At 46.6% G+C, this 14149-nt stretch overlaps 1 protein-coding gene across 3 annotated transcripts in view; it reads right to left on the bottom strand.

Annotated features, from left to right (window-relative positions):
* Positions 1 to 4357: 4357 nt before the first annotated feature.
* The window catches only part of FRMD4B (FERM domain containing 4B), a 138322-nt gene continuing 128530 nt past the window's right edge, over positions 4358 to 14149 (bottom strand). For all 3 annotated transcript variants that reach the window (XM_019504780.1, XM_019504777.1, XM_019504779.1), the window contains exons 18-23: positions 13847 to 13903; positions 12673 to 12820; positions 10977 to 11096; positions 9124 to 9932; positions 8153 to 8285; positions 4358 to 6104 (exon numbers count right to left, since the gene is read on the bottom strand). In XM_019504780.1, the coding sequence (XP_019360325.1) occupies positions 5984 to 6104; positions 8153 to 8285; positions 9124 to 9932; positions 10977 to 11096; positions 12673 to 12820; positions 13847 to 13903 (1388 nt within the window). In that variant the 3' untranslated portion in view covers positions 4358 to 5983. The remainder of the gene's footprint in view (positions 6105 to 8152; positions 8286 to 9123; positions 9933 to 10976; positions 11097 to 12672; positions 12821 to 13846; positions 13904 to 14149) is intronic.

Genomic DNA, 14149 nt, shown 5'->3' with positions numbered 1-14149 from the left:
TTAGAAAGCAAGTCCCCCATTGCTAGTCACCATGCAACACCAGCCTTGTCCAGGACAGCAGACAAGACACAACAGGTGGACAGGGGACAAACGCGGAGCGGACAGGTGACAGTAAAACAAGCTTGTGTTTGCATTTTGCACGCTGCTTTCTACCCACCACCTGCCTGCCCCACATCTGACCCCAGTGCTTTTACCACTTCCTTCTGGAAACAAGAGGTGCTATTCCCTTGGATCGAGCTGGCTTCAAAAACAAAACCTTCATTAGATACTCAGAGTTCAGCCCAAAACCCAACTTTGGCACAAGATCCTATTCCACCCCGGTCCAGCCCCTGAGAACTATTAACATGATCAACCTTTGAGGCCTGCCTTCATCCCAGCCTTCACGACGACTTGCCCACCTTGTGCCATGGGGAATCAAGCAGGGTGCTTTACAGACAACATAGGATCAGGGCCTTATTCCTGATTCAGACACTTTTATAGAGAGGGAAGATTAGATGAAGTGGATCTGATTCTGCTCCACTGAAGCCAAAAGCACCATTGACCTCAGTGGGAACATCTAATAAGTCTTCATTCCCCCCTCCAAAGGTGCAAAGCTTTCCTTTCCTTAAAAAGTCCCCCCATGCTCCTGTGTAGAAGAAGCTGGGGCAAAGATCCAGGGTCTTTATGTAAAAAGAAATGAAGTTAAATGTGATGAATGGCCCTTGTCCTGTTCCCCCCCCCCAATGGGTGGGGGAACCTTTCTGCCCATGCATCAACAATGCCTAAGCATTTAAAATTAGAGAATAAAACAGGTAAAAGAAGCCAAAGAAAGCACGTGGAGGAAGGGATTCTTATGGCAGAGCTATTAGCTTACCTCGCTGGATGCCGCCATGCCAACATTGATGCTCTTCTCTGCGGCAGCAAAATATTGTTACGTGATCTCCTGCATTCATTTCAAATGCTACGTAGCAGGTGTCTGAAGAAGGCCCTTGTTACGGGTCAGCGTGTTTCAATGCACCACGGGCCTGTGCAGAAGGCTAGCAGGAAGCCTCCGTGCTACATAGCTCCAGCCATCACAGCGCACAGGCCGTTCACCAGCTCGTCACAGGGTGCATTTTACACACGGACCTTTCCAGGGTTATGCACGCAGTCATCTCCCCAGTCAAGCCTACCGCTGAGATCCTGTTGTATACAGCAGGGCATTATCCCTGCCAATAAGCTGTTTCATTTCCATTAGGCATTTTTGCTTCTCCACTTGCTGTGGAAAAACACTATAAACTCCAGAGTTCATAAGACTGCCAGTTTCTGGGTCAGGCTGGAGGTCCATCTTGTCCGGTCTGCGGTGTCACACACTGGCACAGAGCGGATGCTGAAGGGGAGAGTGAACAGGGTATAGTCACTCTCTCTCTCAGCCTCCAGCAGTTAGGGTTTGCTAGGTGAAGATTTCTTTTGCTTTAAAAGGAGTGCTTATATTCACGTAGAGCCTGCAGATTTGCTTAGTTTATCATTACCTCTCCCCCTTGACTTCGTCATCTCAGCAGACGTTATGCCGAGGAAATCTAAATGAGCCAAAGTGTTACCAAATTATTTGCTCCAATGTAAAATTGGCTGAGAAAGCTGAGGATGGAAGGTGAGCACGCTCTTACCTGCAACGATGCTGCCAGGACGCTAGATGTCCTCACTGTCCCTGCTTGAAAAAAGGCCAAAGCCCCATTGCTAAAACAGCTGCAAGAATGGATGAAATAACGCAGAGGGGGCACAAGCGAGATTTGCGTTTCAGCTGTGAACAAATCATCTCAAGTACAAGCAGACATTCCCACCTCAACTCTATTATGCTGTACAAGTAGGTTCACAACTCTTCAGCTGGAACGTAACTACAGAAATAAAAGACAGAAATCAATAAAGAATGAGATCCGCAAAAGCTCGGAGCAAGAACAAGGCCTGAATTGCCCCCGCTCTGCTGGGGCGTTGTGCTGAGGTTTGGATCAAATCCACGAGAAACGAACATCTGCAGCCCAGGATGTAACATCAGCAAGCCCAGGGGCCTACTACCACCTCCTGTCTGCAGGCAAGCTCTGCAGGACCTCTCTGTGCCTCTCCTGGAGGAAAGCATCAGCAGCCAAAATGCCAGCACTAGGTGGGATATGAAGTCTCAGAGTTTTTCCCTGTGCCTTTCCCCCCACTTTGGGCTGTCTACCCCAGCTTCATTCCTCCTTCCCCCCACCCATGTTCCCTGGTCTCTGACTAGTTGTGTGCCGAGTCCGTTACCCGCCAGTGGTGAGAAGTTGTTCTCAGCCCTTTCCCAAGTTGCAAAAGCCTCCTCCCTTGCTTCCGTATTTCCACTTGATTTCTTCCACCCTTAAAGCTTGATGCACGCTCTTCTGTCAGTGCTGCCCTGTGCATTGCCCGAGAGCAGGAGGGACCGCATCCTCTGCCCATCATGCTACAGCTATCTCAACTCCTCCATTTACTTAGGCAAGCACCATCAGCAGACAAGCAGGTCATCATCAAGGTCCTGGTGTACCTAAAATGTTCGAGCTCGAGCATTTGGGGCTATATTTCAGCAAACTTGTGCACCAAAAAGTGCAGGCCAAGCTCATCATCACTTAACGCATCACCAAATTTACCAAGTCTCATTCTTGCACTCGACATCTTCCAACCATCCAAGATAAACCTGGAGCAACGCAGTGGGACAGCAGACACAGGATTTGACCGATACAGAAGGAAGAGTCCAGGAATATTGGTGCCCAGTCACCCCGGTTTCATGGAAGACAAATCCTTGCTCGACAAACCTAGCCCTGTGCTAACGTGGGGGTTAGGCCCGTCGATATTCCTCCATCACCTGAACGTCCCATGGCCAATGAGTCAATGACCCCCTTCCAAAATTTTAGAATGAAAGGTTCACCCCCGAGCCGAGATGAAACAGGGGGAAACGTATTTGGGGTGCTGTTTGTGAGGCGAGCCAGCCAGCTGCTTGTACTGACCGCACATTTTGGCCCTCCATTAGTGAGGGCGGAGGCCACATAATGTGGGGCAGCGTGTTCTGGATCAGGGGCGTTCCCCCCCGTTTCTCACACTGATGACACTGGCCGGTCCGGTAGCTTTTGTGAAACAGCAGCGTTGCAGAGGTGTTAACGACCTGCTCCTCTGCGTCACACAGGGCAGCTGAGCTGGAAGAACCTGCAAAGCCGGTGAGGGCGAGACCTGGAGAGGGAACTGCATGGCCTGCTTGTTCTTTTGGAAGCAGCTCCTATAGAGAACGAAGGGACTCCTCCAGCACTCACTGAATTGAGGAGGGCTTTATCCACTGACTTCAATAAAACTGAGATGGGGGCTTGCACTCTGGACTAGATAAGCAGCTTATAGGGACGAGGAGGAACACGGGAAGAATCTGTGTATGCACACACACACGCATGCACGCACGCACACAAAGGAACGGACTGGAGTAATGAGAAGGAAATCATTCTGCCAGGAAAATGTGCTCTGCTGCTATTTGCTGCTCCAAAAAGTCACTTCTCACAAGAGATTTTTCTTCTCCTTGGTGAGCTGCTGCGGGCGAGTCACTCTGTCTTCAGCCAAGTTTGATGCCGATCACCTTGAGCTGGGCTGAAAGGCCGAGAGTAGCTGCCGCAGTGCAGTTTGGGGTGAGGTTTGTCAGCAGGGAAAGGCACGGAGGGGGAGTTGTTTGCATTGCGCTGGAGACATCCTCCTCCACTGCCACAGCAGGGAAAGGAAATCAATGAGAAGAATGCCGATGACAGATCGAGTCTGACAGCATAGATTAGATTACAATGAGCAGGTGTCTCTTCGTCGTGGCCGTGCGGCCAAGGGAAACCTTCTGCACTAGGACACGTGGCCCCAGGCAACGAGCAATCGATGGTCTGGTTGTGTTTGTTGACTTTCTGTTGCATTTAGAGTATTTTCAGGCAGAAATAAGAAAAAGGGTTAACAGGTTACTTACATTTACCAGCACTAATAAACTTCACGTCCGAGTCTGCAGCAGTTTTGAGCACCTCGCGGCTCTCGCTGACCGGAGATGGAGTCGTCGGTGCCCACCGCCGTCAGGAAATCTGGTTCTGAGAGCTGAAGCAATGCTCTCTCAGGGGGGCTTCAATAGCTTCGTGACTCACTTTCCAAAGCTGAATCATGCGCCTCACTTGTACGCATTATGCAAACCCTCTCTCATGCCCCAGGATGCATGTTGTACAAACACTGGTAGGAAAAATCCTTGATGGGTTCCCACATGGCAATAAATGCTACAGGCTAACGAGAAACCAGACCCTGATGAATTGTGATGAATGCCTAGATGAAAGCACAAGTAGCACGCACCAAACTGCGATTGAAATCCCCCGCAGAAATAGGAGAATACTAAAACAGCTTTGGTAGCATACTTTTAGTTTATTGACCCATACAAAATAATAGGTCCCAAAAAGTCAGAAGTAGTAAAAGAATAGGCAAAAAAGGGCGTTTGCATTTCTAGAAGGCTATACAAATATGCAAAAACAAATAAATATATTTTTTGTCATTTAGTTTTTGCTCGTTTATTCCAAACCTCAACTCTAATAATACAAATGACTAAGGACCAGCTTAACAAATTTGTCTTTCCATATATATATATTACATGCTTTGGAATATTGGTAAAAAAATGTTCAAAAAAGTTTATCAGAAACTTTTCTATTCACAATATGCACAAGGAGTAACTAAACCCTCTGTATAAAAGGGGAGGAAAAAAAGAGCACCATTTTATGGATTCCTGAAGCACAGTACAGCTGAGAAACAAGAATTATTTTAACCGTATGCAAATGAGATTTTTGGAAATTACACAAGAGAATCCACGCTAATTCATTCCTACATATGGATGATATGAGGTAGGTTTATTCCTCCTAGATTAAAACTGCAGTTCATTTTTTTTTAAAAGAACATAAATGATTTTATGTGAAAACGCTGCTGTCACTCAGTGACTCAGTAATGCACCTGGCATTTTGGATGATCCATTGTACAATTCAATGCCCTAAATTTTAAGGCACCCACTTGGTCTTTTTCTTTTGTTTTTTTTTTTTGCAACCACCTTAAAATACTGGCCATTATAACAACATTGTTCAATATGCGCTAACTAAAGCATCCCATCTCCGATTTTTTTAATTGAAAATGGCAGAGCAAAACATACTAGCTGTCTGCTGAACTGTTCACTGTGCATTCAACATGAAAATCTGCATGCTCATCTGCACAATGACACTGTACCGTGGAAAATTCATTGAATGCGAAATTACTGATTTTTATTTTATCGTGGAATAAAAATTCAGAGCTTACCACTTCTATTTCCAAAATCCACAACCACGTAAAGTTAGTATTATGTTACACATTGCAACAGCAGGTCGCTTTCTTTCTGGAAACTCATTCTGTGGTGCTAAACAACAAACAGTCCTAACAACACCCAAAAAACAATTAAGCTCACTCAAACCTCTGTTAAAAAACAAAAAAAGCTGGCCTTCCTTCAAGTAAGGATCCAATACTGATTAAGTCAACCTTTGCCTCATTCATACACAAAATCCTTCATCAGCTTATGAAACCCATCACAAGCTACTGCAGAAGAAATTCTCATTCCTTCTTCTTTCAGCCATTCGAATTGTGCTCCTCAAATGCCGTTTTCCCCACAAAGAGTCCCCTTTTCACATTTTTTTTTCTTCGAGGTTTGCCTTCCGCACCTTGCAGTCTTCAAAAAGTGCTTGCTCAGTATAAATACTTCATCCAAGTGCTGCATGTTGTCGTAGATGAAACCGTGGCTTGCCCGCGCGCAGTTCGGCTACTGTCTGGATTAAGGAAGAAACGCCGTTGTTGGTAAGGCTTTGTAATTGTCACGTCCCTCTGAATGCTGATCGGGATCTGCACCAGCAAACCAACGTGCTTTTGTTTTTCATTTGGGAAACTCCACCAAAGACCTCTGCCGGGATGGCGGCGTTCTGTGCAAGGCACAAGGCGATTGAGACGCAAGGTGGCTGGTGACCTACACGAGTGTCCCGGGCTTAGAGTCCTCATGCCAAAACAGTCTCTGCTCGTTATTGTGTAAGCCGTCTTCCAACCGGTCCTCAGCATCATCCTCCAGCTGGCTTGGCTCTGCATATGCCCTGCAAAAGAAACATGGCACCAATGACAAAGGACAGAGCAACGTTTCCACGGGGGGGTTCGGTGCTGGCTTGGGAATGGTTTAGGAATAAACTGAAAGCTGGCAGAGGAGATTCAGAGCTGGGTTCTGATCTCAATTATTGCAGTGTAAGCTCAGAGCAAACCCCCAGACTCAGGAGTGCAGGTCTATTTTGTTATTCTGCACTTACGCCAACACAGTGCGAATCCTGGTATTTGTTCTGTAGAGAGGAATAGGTAGAAGGGGCAGGCTTTCTCAGCAGGCATAAGCTGTTGCAGCTCTACTGATCTCAGTGGAGTGACAGCAATTCACTTGCAAAAGATCCTAAGAGCCACATACAATAACCATGATCTGCACTTCATTGGCACTTGCGGGAACGCTGAACTGCAGAGGACTGCACACTGTCTCAGTCATTCACAATATGCACACGTTCATCGGTGCATTAAAGACCACAGGCAATACTGGTGCATATTTGGACCAAATGATCAGAATGGGGGAAAAAAAAATCACAATATTCACACGTTCATCGGTGCATTAAAGATCACAGGCAATACTGGTGCATATTTGGACCAAATGACCAGAATGGGGAGAGAGGGAAAAAAAAAAGCCGTGGCTCACGTAAATCTTTTGCTGTCAAAATAGGCAGCTTATTTGCACTTTGCAAAATCCAACTCTAGGCCATTAAACCATTAGTAGAAATTGTATTTTGAAACGCTGTTACTGTAGATCTTTTAGTCACGGCACTAAACTGAAAGCTGTAAGGCATTTGGTGAAAATTACTGTGAAGCTTTCATACTCCTTTTTTTGGTTTAAATGCTTGTTTTAAAACACACACATAAATGGAAGATCGAAGGGGCGTATTTCACACATGCCAGCCCAGCAGCAAGCAAAAACTGCAACTCATGGAAGCAGCGCACACAAAGGTGGAGTACTTGCTACAGCTGGCTACACTTAGCATTAGAGTATTTAAACATGATCTCACGTCTGCAGGCACCATTGCACTGGTGCACAGAAGGTCTTTGTTCTGACTGTTAACAGGTGGAGTTTGGAAAGGGGAGGAGGAAAGAGACACAAGGAGAAGCAGAAGAGCCAAGAGTCACATGAATCTCTGCAGCACTGAAGCAACGTGCTGCACTGTAAATAGCACCAGAGAGTGAAACTGGGGACAGAGTGGCCAGTTTCGAACCCATCTGAATGAGAGAAAGACGTGCCAACTCGTCCAAAGCTGCACTCCGTGTTCCCGAGACAGCTGCCTTTGTAGCCACATCAAGCCAAAACTCTCTGACTATGAACCTCCTTATGTGATATGCACAGGGTCTATTAATGGGGACTACCTGTCCATGCCCTCTTTGAATGCCATCACAGATATCAGTTGGAAGAGAAACTTTACTCCTGGCTCACACATAGGATCAGAAGTCTGTTGAGGAAGGGTGGGACATGGTCACGGCCACCACCACCGCCACCACGGGGGCAGGTCCAACAGCAATGCTCCCCTGTTCATCAGTGCTCTGGACTAAGGACTTTGATGCGTCTTTCCTTGCAGACAGGTGACAGAAAACAGGATATTTCTGCATCATCTCCTATCCTTGCCAGCATTTTGGCAGGTAAAAAAAAAAAAAAAAAAATCAAGCCCTTCAACCTCTCCCTGCATTGTTTCCTTATCATTAGGACAGGGAGAAGTCTATGTCCCGCCCAGCCCATGCCCTGGCTCCGCTGAAAGTGGGACAGACCCTTAGCAGGTGTGTCAAAACAGAGCTACGCCCATTGATAGCAGCTAATAGCCTGCCAGGATACCTGCATAAGGGAGGCCATCTAAGCATGTTATCACTGACATGGAACATCACATTTGAGCAGCTGGAAAGCAGCCCATGAATACTCTAGTTTCAGTTCGATACAGCAGATCTGCTGCAGGTCACCTGCTTTCATGGATCACTCCGGTTTAGCTGGAGACAATCTGAAACCAGACCGCTACCTGCACAAGCTTTAAAAGCCTATACGGAGCAGACGGCAGCCTTGGTGCACCCTACTCACCTGCTCTGCAGTGGGAAGTTGCTATAAACATTTGCATAACAGCTGGTGTAAGAGGAATGAGACAAGGTATCGTAATCAGCAAGTCCCGCGGTTGTCTGGTTCCTCCAGTTCCCAGAAGCGTTTGTCGAAGAAGCTAGAGATTTAAGAACAAAACCAGCAAATTAATCCTCTTCCGGCTACAATTACTGAAAGCAGCAAGACTTTTCCCAGCAAGGATCTCCACGGGTTCGCACTGGACTTTGTGTTTCAAAGTACTTTGGGGAGCAAGGCATGCAGCTGCCATTGAGAGGAACAGGGTGGCATTGCTTTGAACACCAGCCCTCTCTATTCAGTGGCAATCAGTGTGCTCCCTGTCTCAGAGACCAGGGCAGTCGCAGCATTGTATATATGGAGCCAGGCCTCTGCCCACTGTATATTTGGTGAACACTGTTTTCTGGGACCTGCTGCGCCTGGATGATTTCTTATTCCCTTTCAGCCTTATGGCAGTACCCAGACAAGTAGGCTTGTGCCCATTTTCAGGTGGATCACCATGGTGGTGGTATCCTTTCCAGTGAAATTTGCAGAAAAACAATACCAGCAGGAAGTAGAGCCCAAGCTTCTCAACTGGCACCATTTTCTGGGACCCAGACAGGACACTGCTTCTTGCATCATCAGCGTGTCTGGGAATGATCTTGCAGGCATAACCAGTCTGGGGTCCATGTCGTAGCTTGGGGCACCGGCCTACCCCAATGACAGCGTTTGTTCTACTTGCATCATTAAACCACCAGACCAATTATAGCCTTTTCTCTGCCAAAAATTCCTATTTAAACTATTGTTCAGTTTTGTTGGTGGGGGGAGGGAGAGGGAATATCTGCCCTGAATTTATATGTATGCAGCCACGTTCCCATCACTGAAGTTGCAAGAGCAAAAAGGCCACAGAGATGGACCCACTGAAGGGATAAGTATCTAATGTATCATGAATCGGACGTTACCTGAAGAGAAAGAAGAAGCCCTGCTGCTAGGAGAGCACGGTACTTGCAGGCTAGCGAAGCCCAAGCTCCTCTGAGATCCTCGATCAGAGTCAAAGCTTGCCTGCAGGCTATGACCCTGCTCTTTTTTTGGACCCGAGGCACGTTGGTACCAACCGCGGAGATGCTCTGCTACTAAGGCCTTGTGAATGTTTTTGGTTATATGCTCCGTTTTAACCACTTGCTTCCTCGGAAGCCTTAGAGTCGCATAGGGGTTGTGTGGTACTCTGTCCATCTCATCTTCACGGTAGGACCTGAATTCCCTGTAACGGTCATATCCATAGTGCGCTGACGAGCGATGGGAAGGGTTGACGCTATACTGCCCCTCTGTATCACTCTCGTAAACATACCCTCCATTGTAATAAACGTCACATTCAGCATACGGGGCGTATCCAGCAATATAGTAGCTAGAGGAAGGCTGCCCTGGATTCTTTTGGTAGACCCCGTTTCGGATGTCCTTTTGGGCAAGGTTTGGCATGCTCCCCGAATTGGCAGCCGAAATGTTTTGCTTCTTCGACCTCCTCCGGCCCCGTGTGCGGTTGTCTAATGTCTGCGTGGTGTAATATGGGTTGGGAGTCGGTGTCGTGCAGTAATATTCTGCACTCGACTGGCTGGTGTAGGATGACCCGTCGTCCAAGATTTCTGTGCTGCTGCTTCGCTGAGATTTGGAGAGGGAGAACGCAGGCTTTTCCCCGACAGTCTCGGACAACAAATGGGTTTGGGACTCCAGGCTGCCGCTGCGCTGTCTGCAGTGCTGCGGGGAAACGTCCGGCCTGAAATGGCAGGAGATTAGGTGGTTAAAAGCAGCTGTACATGGACATTTGGGAGTTGTCATGGTGTGTGCTATGTCAGACTACAGTACAGAGTAAGGGATGAGCAGGCAATGCCAGGGCCTGGGTGGATACTCTTTAGCCCACCTGTCATAGCAATAAGAACAGCTCCTCTGTTCCTGCCAGCGGTTTGGTAGAGTATGGTAAAGGCTTTATACTAAGCTCAATTTACAGTAATTGAAATCCTTTAGCTAAGGATGGGGAAGATAAAGATCCCATTCAGGCAGTGCATTGTCTTCCCCAAGATCCAGGGAGGCCCACGCATGGACTCATAAATTAGCCTTTTATTTTTTCTTGCATAAAAGGTCTGGATTACAGGCAGTAGAGCTTGGCGAGGTTTGCTGCAGCTGTAAGGGACATTTCTGATGACAGCTAAAGCAGCAGACAATTCAATAGTGTAAGCGAAGTCAGGTTTAGGTATGATCACATTTTGGAAAGGAGTTATACATTCATAAGCCCTCAGCGCTCCCCAACTTGAAAGTTTATTAGCCACATGAATAGATTGATAAGATCACGCTGACCGGTGGCCTCTTAAGCGTTTGCCAATCTTGCCTGAAATGAGCAATACCATGTAGCTCAAATGTGAAACTCCTGGAGTTTTGCTGTTTAGAAACCCAGCGTGATCCCCCAATGCCTCTCCGTACCTGTCCTCCAACAGCAGAAGGGCAACATTTTCAAACCTGCTTTGAGCCAATCTCTATGTTTGCATGCAACATTTTGGATGCACTCCCATTTGTTGATAGTATTTGTGTGCATGAAATCTGGCTGCACACATAAACACCATCATCTGCACGCCACACGTGTACAAGCAAGTAACAGCTAATGTATAACCAGGCACCTGAAAAATCACAGGCAGACATATCGCAAATCCAGATTCTACTGGGGCAACTGTCTCACACGAAGGGATCCTATTTCTACTGTCACTGGTTTTATTTCTCTGTGGTCCAAAATTCATGTCATGCTTTAGGAAAAAGGAAATCATCTTACTGTAACTGGCTGCTACTGTAGGCATTGCGTGTAAGGACAGGTGTGGTAGGCATGCTTCTCCCTCCATAAGGCTGCCGTTCCAGTGTCCGGTAGGGACTACTATGTGTTGAGAGGGGGTCCCTGTGATTATAAACAGAGGATCCAATGTGCAGCTGTCATCCAACTATCTCCCATAAAATGCAATGCAATGTTAGCTTGCAGACAGAACCAAAAGAAAAAAAAAACCACCAGTGGCAATGAAAGCAGAAGTGAGCACAGGTGTCTATCTCCCAGTGTGAAAGCTAGCACTGCAGAAACAGCCAGAAGTTCACAGCCTCCAAGAAGGTAACGCAGCAGAGATGTTCATGCAGGATAATATGCTGAGGGACAGAGATGTGCAACAGGAGACAGAATAGGTAACTGAGGAGCAGCACAGAAGCAGTGTTCACAGTTCTCAATGCTTTCAATTCTGTACGTGGATTTGATGCAATTCTGCTTACTCAAAGGAACAGAAGCCAATGACCCAGCATTGTCTGAAGTACCCTCAGGACCCTGGCAGATAGTCAAGTAAAAGCATGATGGGATCTGATGTGGAATCATGACTGTGGGATCCTGCATTAGGTCCTATTGTGCCATACTGATGATGCAAGGGGAGCCTGATCCCAGGCTCCCCCTGCACTGGCAAGTAGCAAGCTTGGCTCCTTGTGTTGCCCTGGCTGGGAGCTGTGATTAAGCTGATCTGGGCTCCCAGTCAGAAGAGCACACGGTGCACTCCCCGATCAACTGAGGGTGCTCCGAGCCTCTGGAGCACCCAGAAGTCTTGAAAGCCAACATACATGTCTGTGATTGCATTTTGTGTAATAACCAAAATATTACTAATATTTATTCATTTGTATAATTATAATGTATAACATATCATTTGGAATAATACAATATTATTATTGCATGATAACTACAACTACATTTTGTGTAACAACTTTGTGGCTGCTGCTTCATTTCATCATGCTATTCATTGAATGAATGTGTGGCCTGATCATGACTGAAGACATGATCAACCAGTTAATCATGTCTTAAGTGTAGCATCTGTCAGGGATCTCATATTCTGACACACAGGGCCTGATCCTTGCACTGCGTACAGGGGGCATTGGATCCGTGTTGCTTGAGGATGGGACTGTTTATAGCACCGTTCACGACCTAGGTCTGTCTCCTGTAAGGCTGAGCCTGCTCGGTTCTCACCAGTGTCAAAGCCTTTGAAAACGTCAGGTGAGGACAGTGCCTCTTCTGCAGTTCTGCTAGGATCTACGTGGATGTTTGCGACCTGACAGGATTAGGCCATCGGTGTCATCATGGAGATAAAGGGCGGAAACAAGCCGCACAAATGGAAGTGAAGGATGGAAGGGCTAGTGGGTGAGGTGTTTTTTCATGCCATGCCTATTATTAAATCTCTAACCCACTTTCCGTTTCTCCAACTTAAGTGTGCTTCGCCACAGTTTACCTCTACCAATAAACCCACTTCATATAAAATGACAATCATTAAACAATATATTCAACCACAGAAGAGAAGTCCGCATTTAAAAAAGGCGTTGTCTTCTGCTATGCCATTCAGCAGCAGGACATACTGGTGTATTCACGACAAAAGAAATCTCACGCTGTATAGCCCTGGGCTCACACCAACCAGAAGCCACTGGGGTCATCAGCGGCATGAGATGCATCATACCTGGTATACCTGGTTTCTAGGTACTGGTCATTTATGGAGGATTTCCTCAGATGGATTCTCTCCACACCGAGAGACTTTGGCGGAGGGGTTCTTGGAGAAAGCGGTACAGAGCTCGTTTTCTGCGCTGGCAGGATCAGGGACTCACTGGCTGTTGGGAAGCAACATTATGCTTTTGGTGAGCAAAATCCTAAACACATCAGCATCCTCTCTCAGACGGCTGGGTCCTTCCCCTGACCGCAGATGCAACCAGGTGTCTGTGGTCACAGTGCACACTCTCTAGACTGTGGGGGCAACAAGCGCCAACCCTAGGGGGGTTCCCTTGTCCCAGACGCCTGTCCTGAACTCCCCGTGTCTCCAAGTTGAGAGCAAAGCCTCTCCCGACTTTGGTAGGTGCAAATGCCCCATGCTTTCACACTCAGGTGTGACAGCTTGGGGTGAGAAGCACATTCTCACACTCAGGTGCTGACGGCAAATTTGAGGTCATGACATTTTAAAAAGTCACTAGGACTCACTAATGTGAAGCTGCAGTAAGTGAGACCAGAATAAGGCCTTCTCGATAACACTGGTAGCTGCTTAGATGATATTTGTGCCCAAATGACTGTGCTCCATCGCTAGTGGGAGGTTAAGCCACAACCTTTCCAGCCAGTGGCTGGACAGAAACGAGAAAAATGTGCATGCTAAAAGCAAAACACCAGATCTGTGGCAAGATGCGGTTCATCACTTAGCAGACAATTATTTTCACTTTATATTCCAATATTTTCGTGGTTTATAATAGCTGTGAGCGGCACTTCCTCTTAGCTAATGCCTCCTCTGGCTGATTGCTCACCCTCCGGAAGTGCCCTCCCCTGCCCATGACTATTGCTGAAAGGTTTACTTGTAAAAGTGTGATCCAGGTATCTTTGCAGATGAATCCCATTAAAACAACAATCTCCCGAACAGATGACTGGGTTCACACTTTTGACCTATAAACTGTTTCAAACAATGGACTCTTGTTAAGCCTTTTCCTCCCTTTTCTGTATCCAAAAGCTTAGCAAAAAATACCTGGGATTGAAAAAGAAGATATAGGAAACTACAATACAGCATCAGGTCAAAATTAAGACACCAAAAAGCAGTTGTACCACTATTTATACAGGCCCTTACAGGCTTCATAAAAGGAAAAGCACAAGCCACATACCATCATCATATGTTGCTGTATCAGACAAAGAGCTGCTCTCTGATGGGATGATGTCATCTGTGAAGGAAAATAAAGGATTTGAAACACCACAAGTAGAGGTTTCTCAATACTTTAGACAGTATTTTTTAAAAGTGTTTCAGAGCCAGCTGCATCTGTTCTGCAATACGGTGCAAAGCATAATTAGCCCTTCATGGTCTGTAGACACTCGTATTTGCTACTGAAATCCCATCTTATCTGTTTACCTTGTGATTTAATAAACTACTAATATACCGATGCTTGGTGTCGAACCTGCAATATCACTAG

This window comes from Gavialis gangeticus, unplaced genomic scaffold (assembly GCF_001723915.1).
Source record: "Gavialis gangeticus isolate Ggan-Ray unplaced genomic scaffold, GavGan_comp1, whole genome shotgun sequence".
Classification (NCBI taxonomy): domain Eukaryota; kingdom Metazoa; phylum Chordata; order Crocodylia; family Gavialidae; genus Gavialis; species Gavialis gangeticus.
The sequence above is the reverse complement of the archived record's forward strand: the minus strand, read 5'-3'. Positions and strand labels throughout refer to the sequence as shown.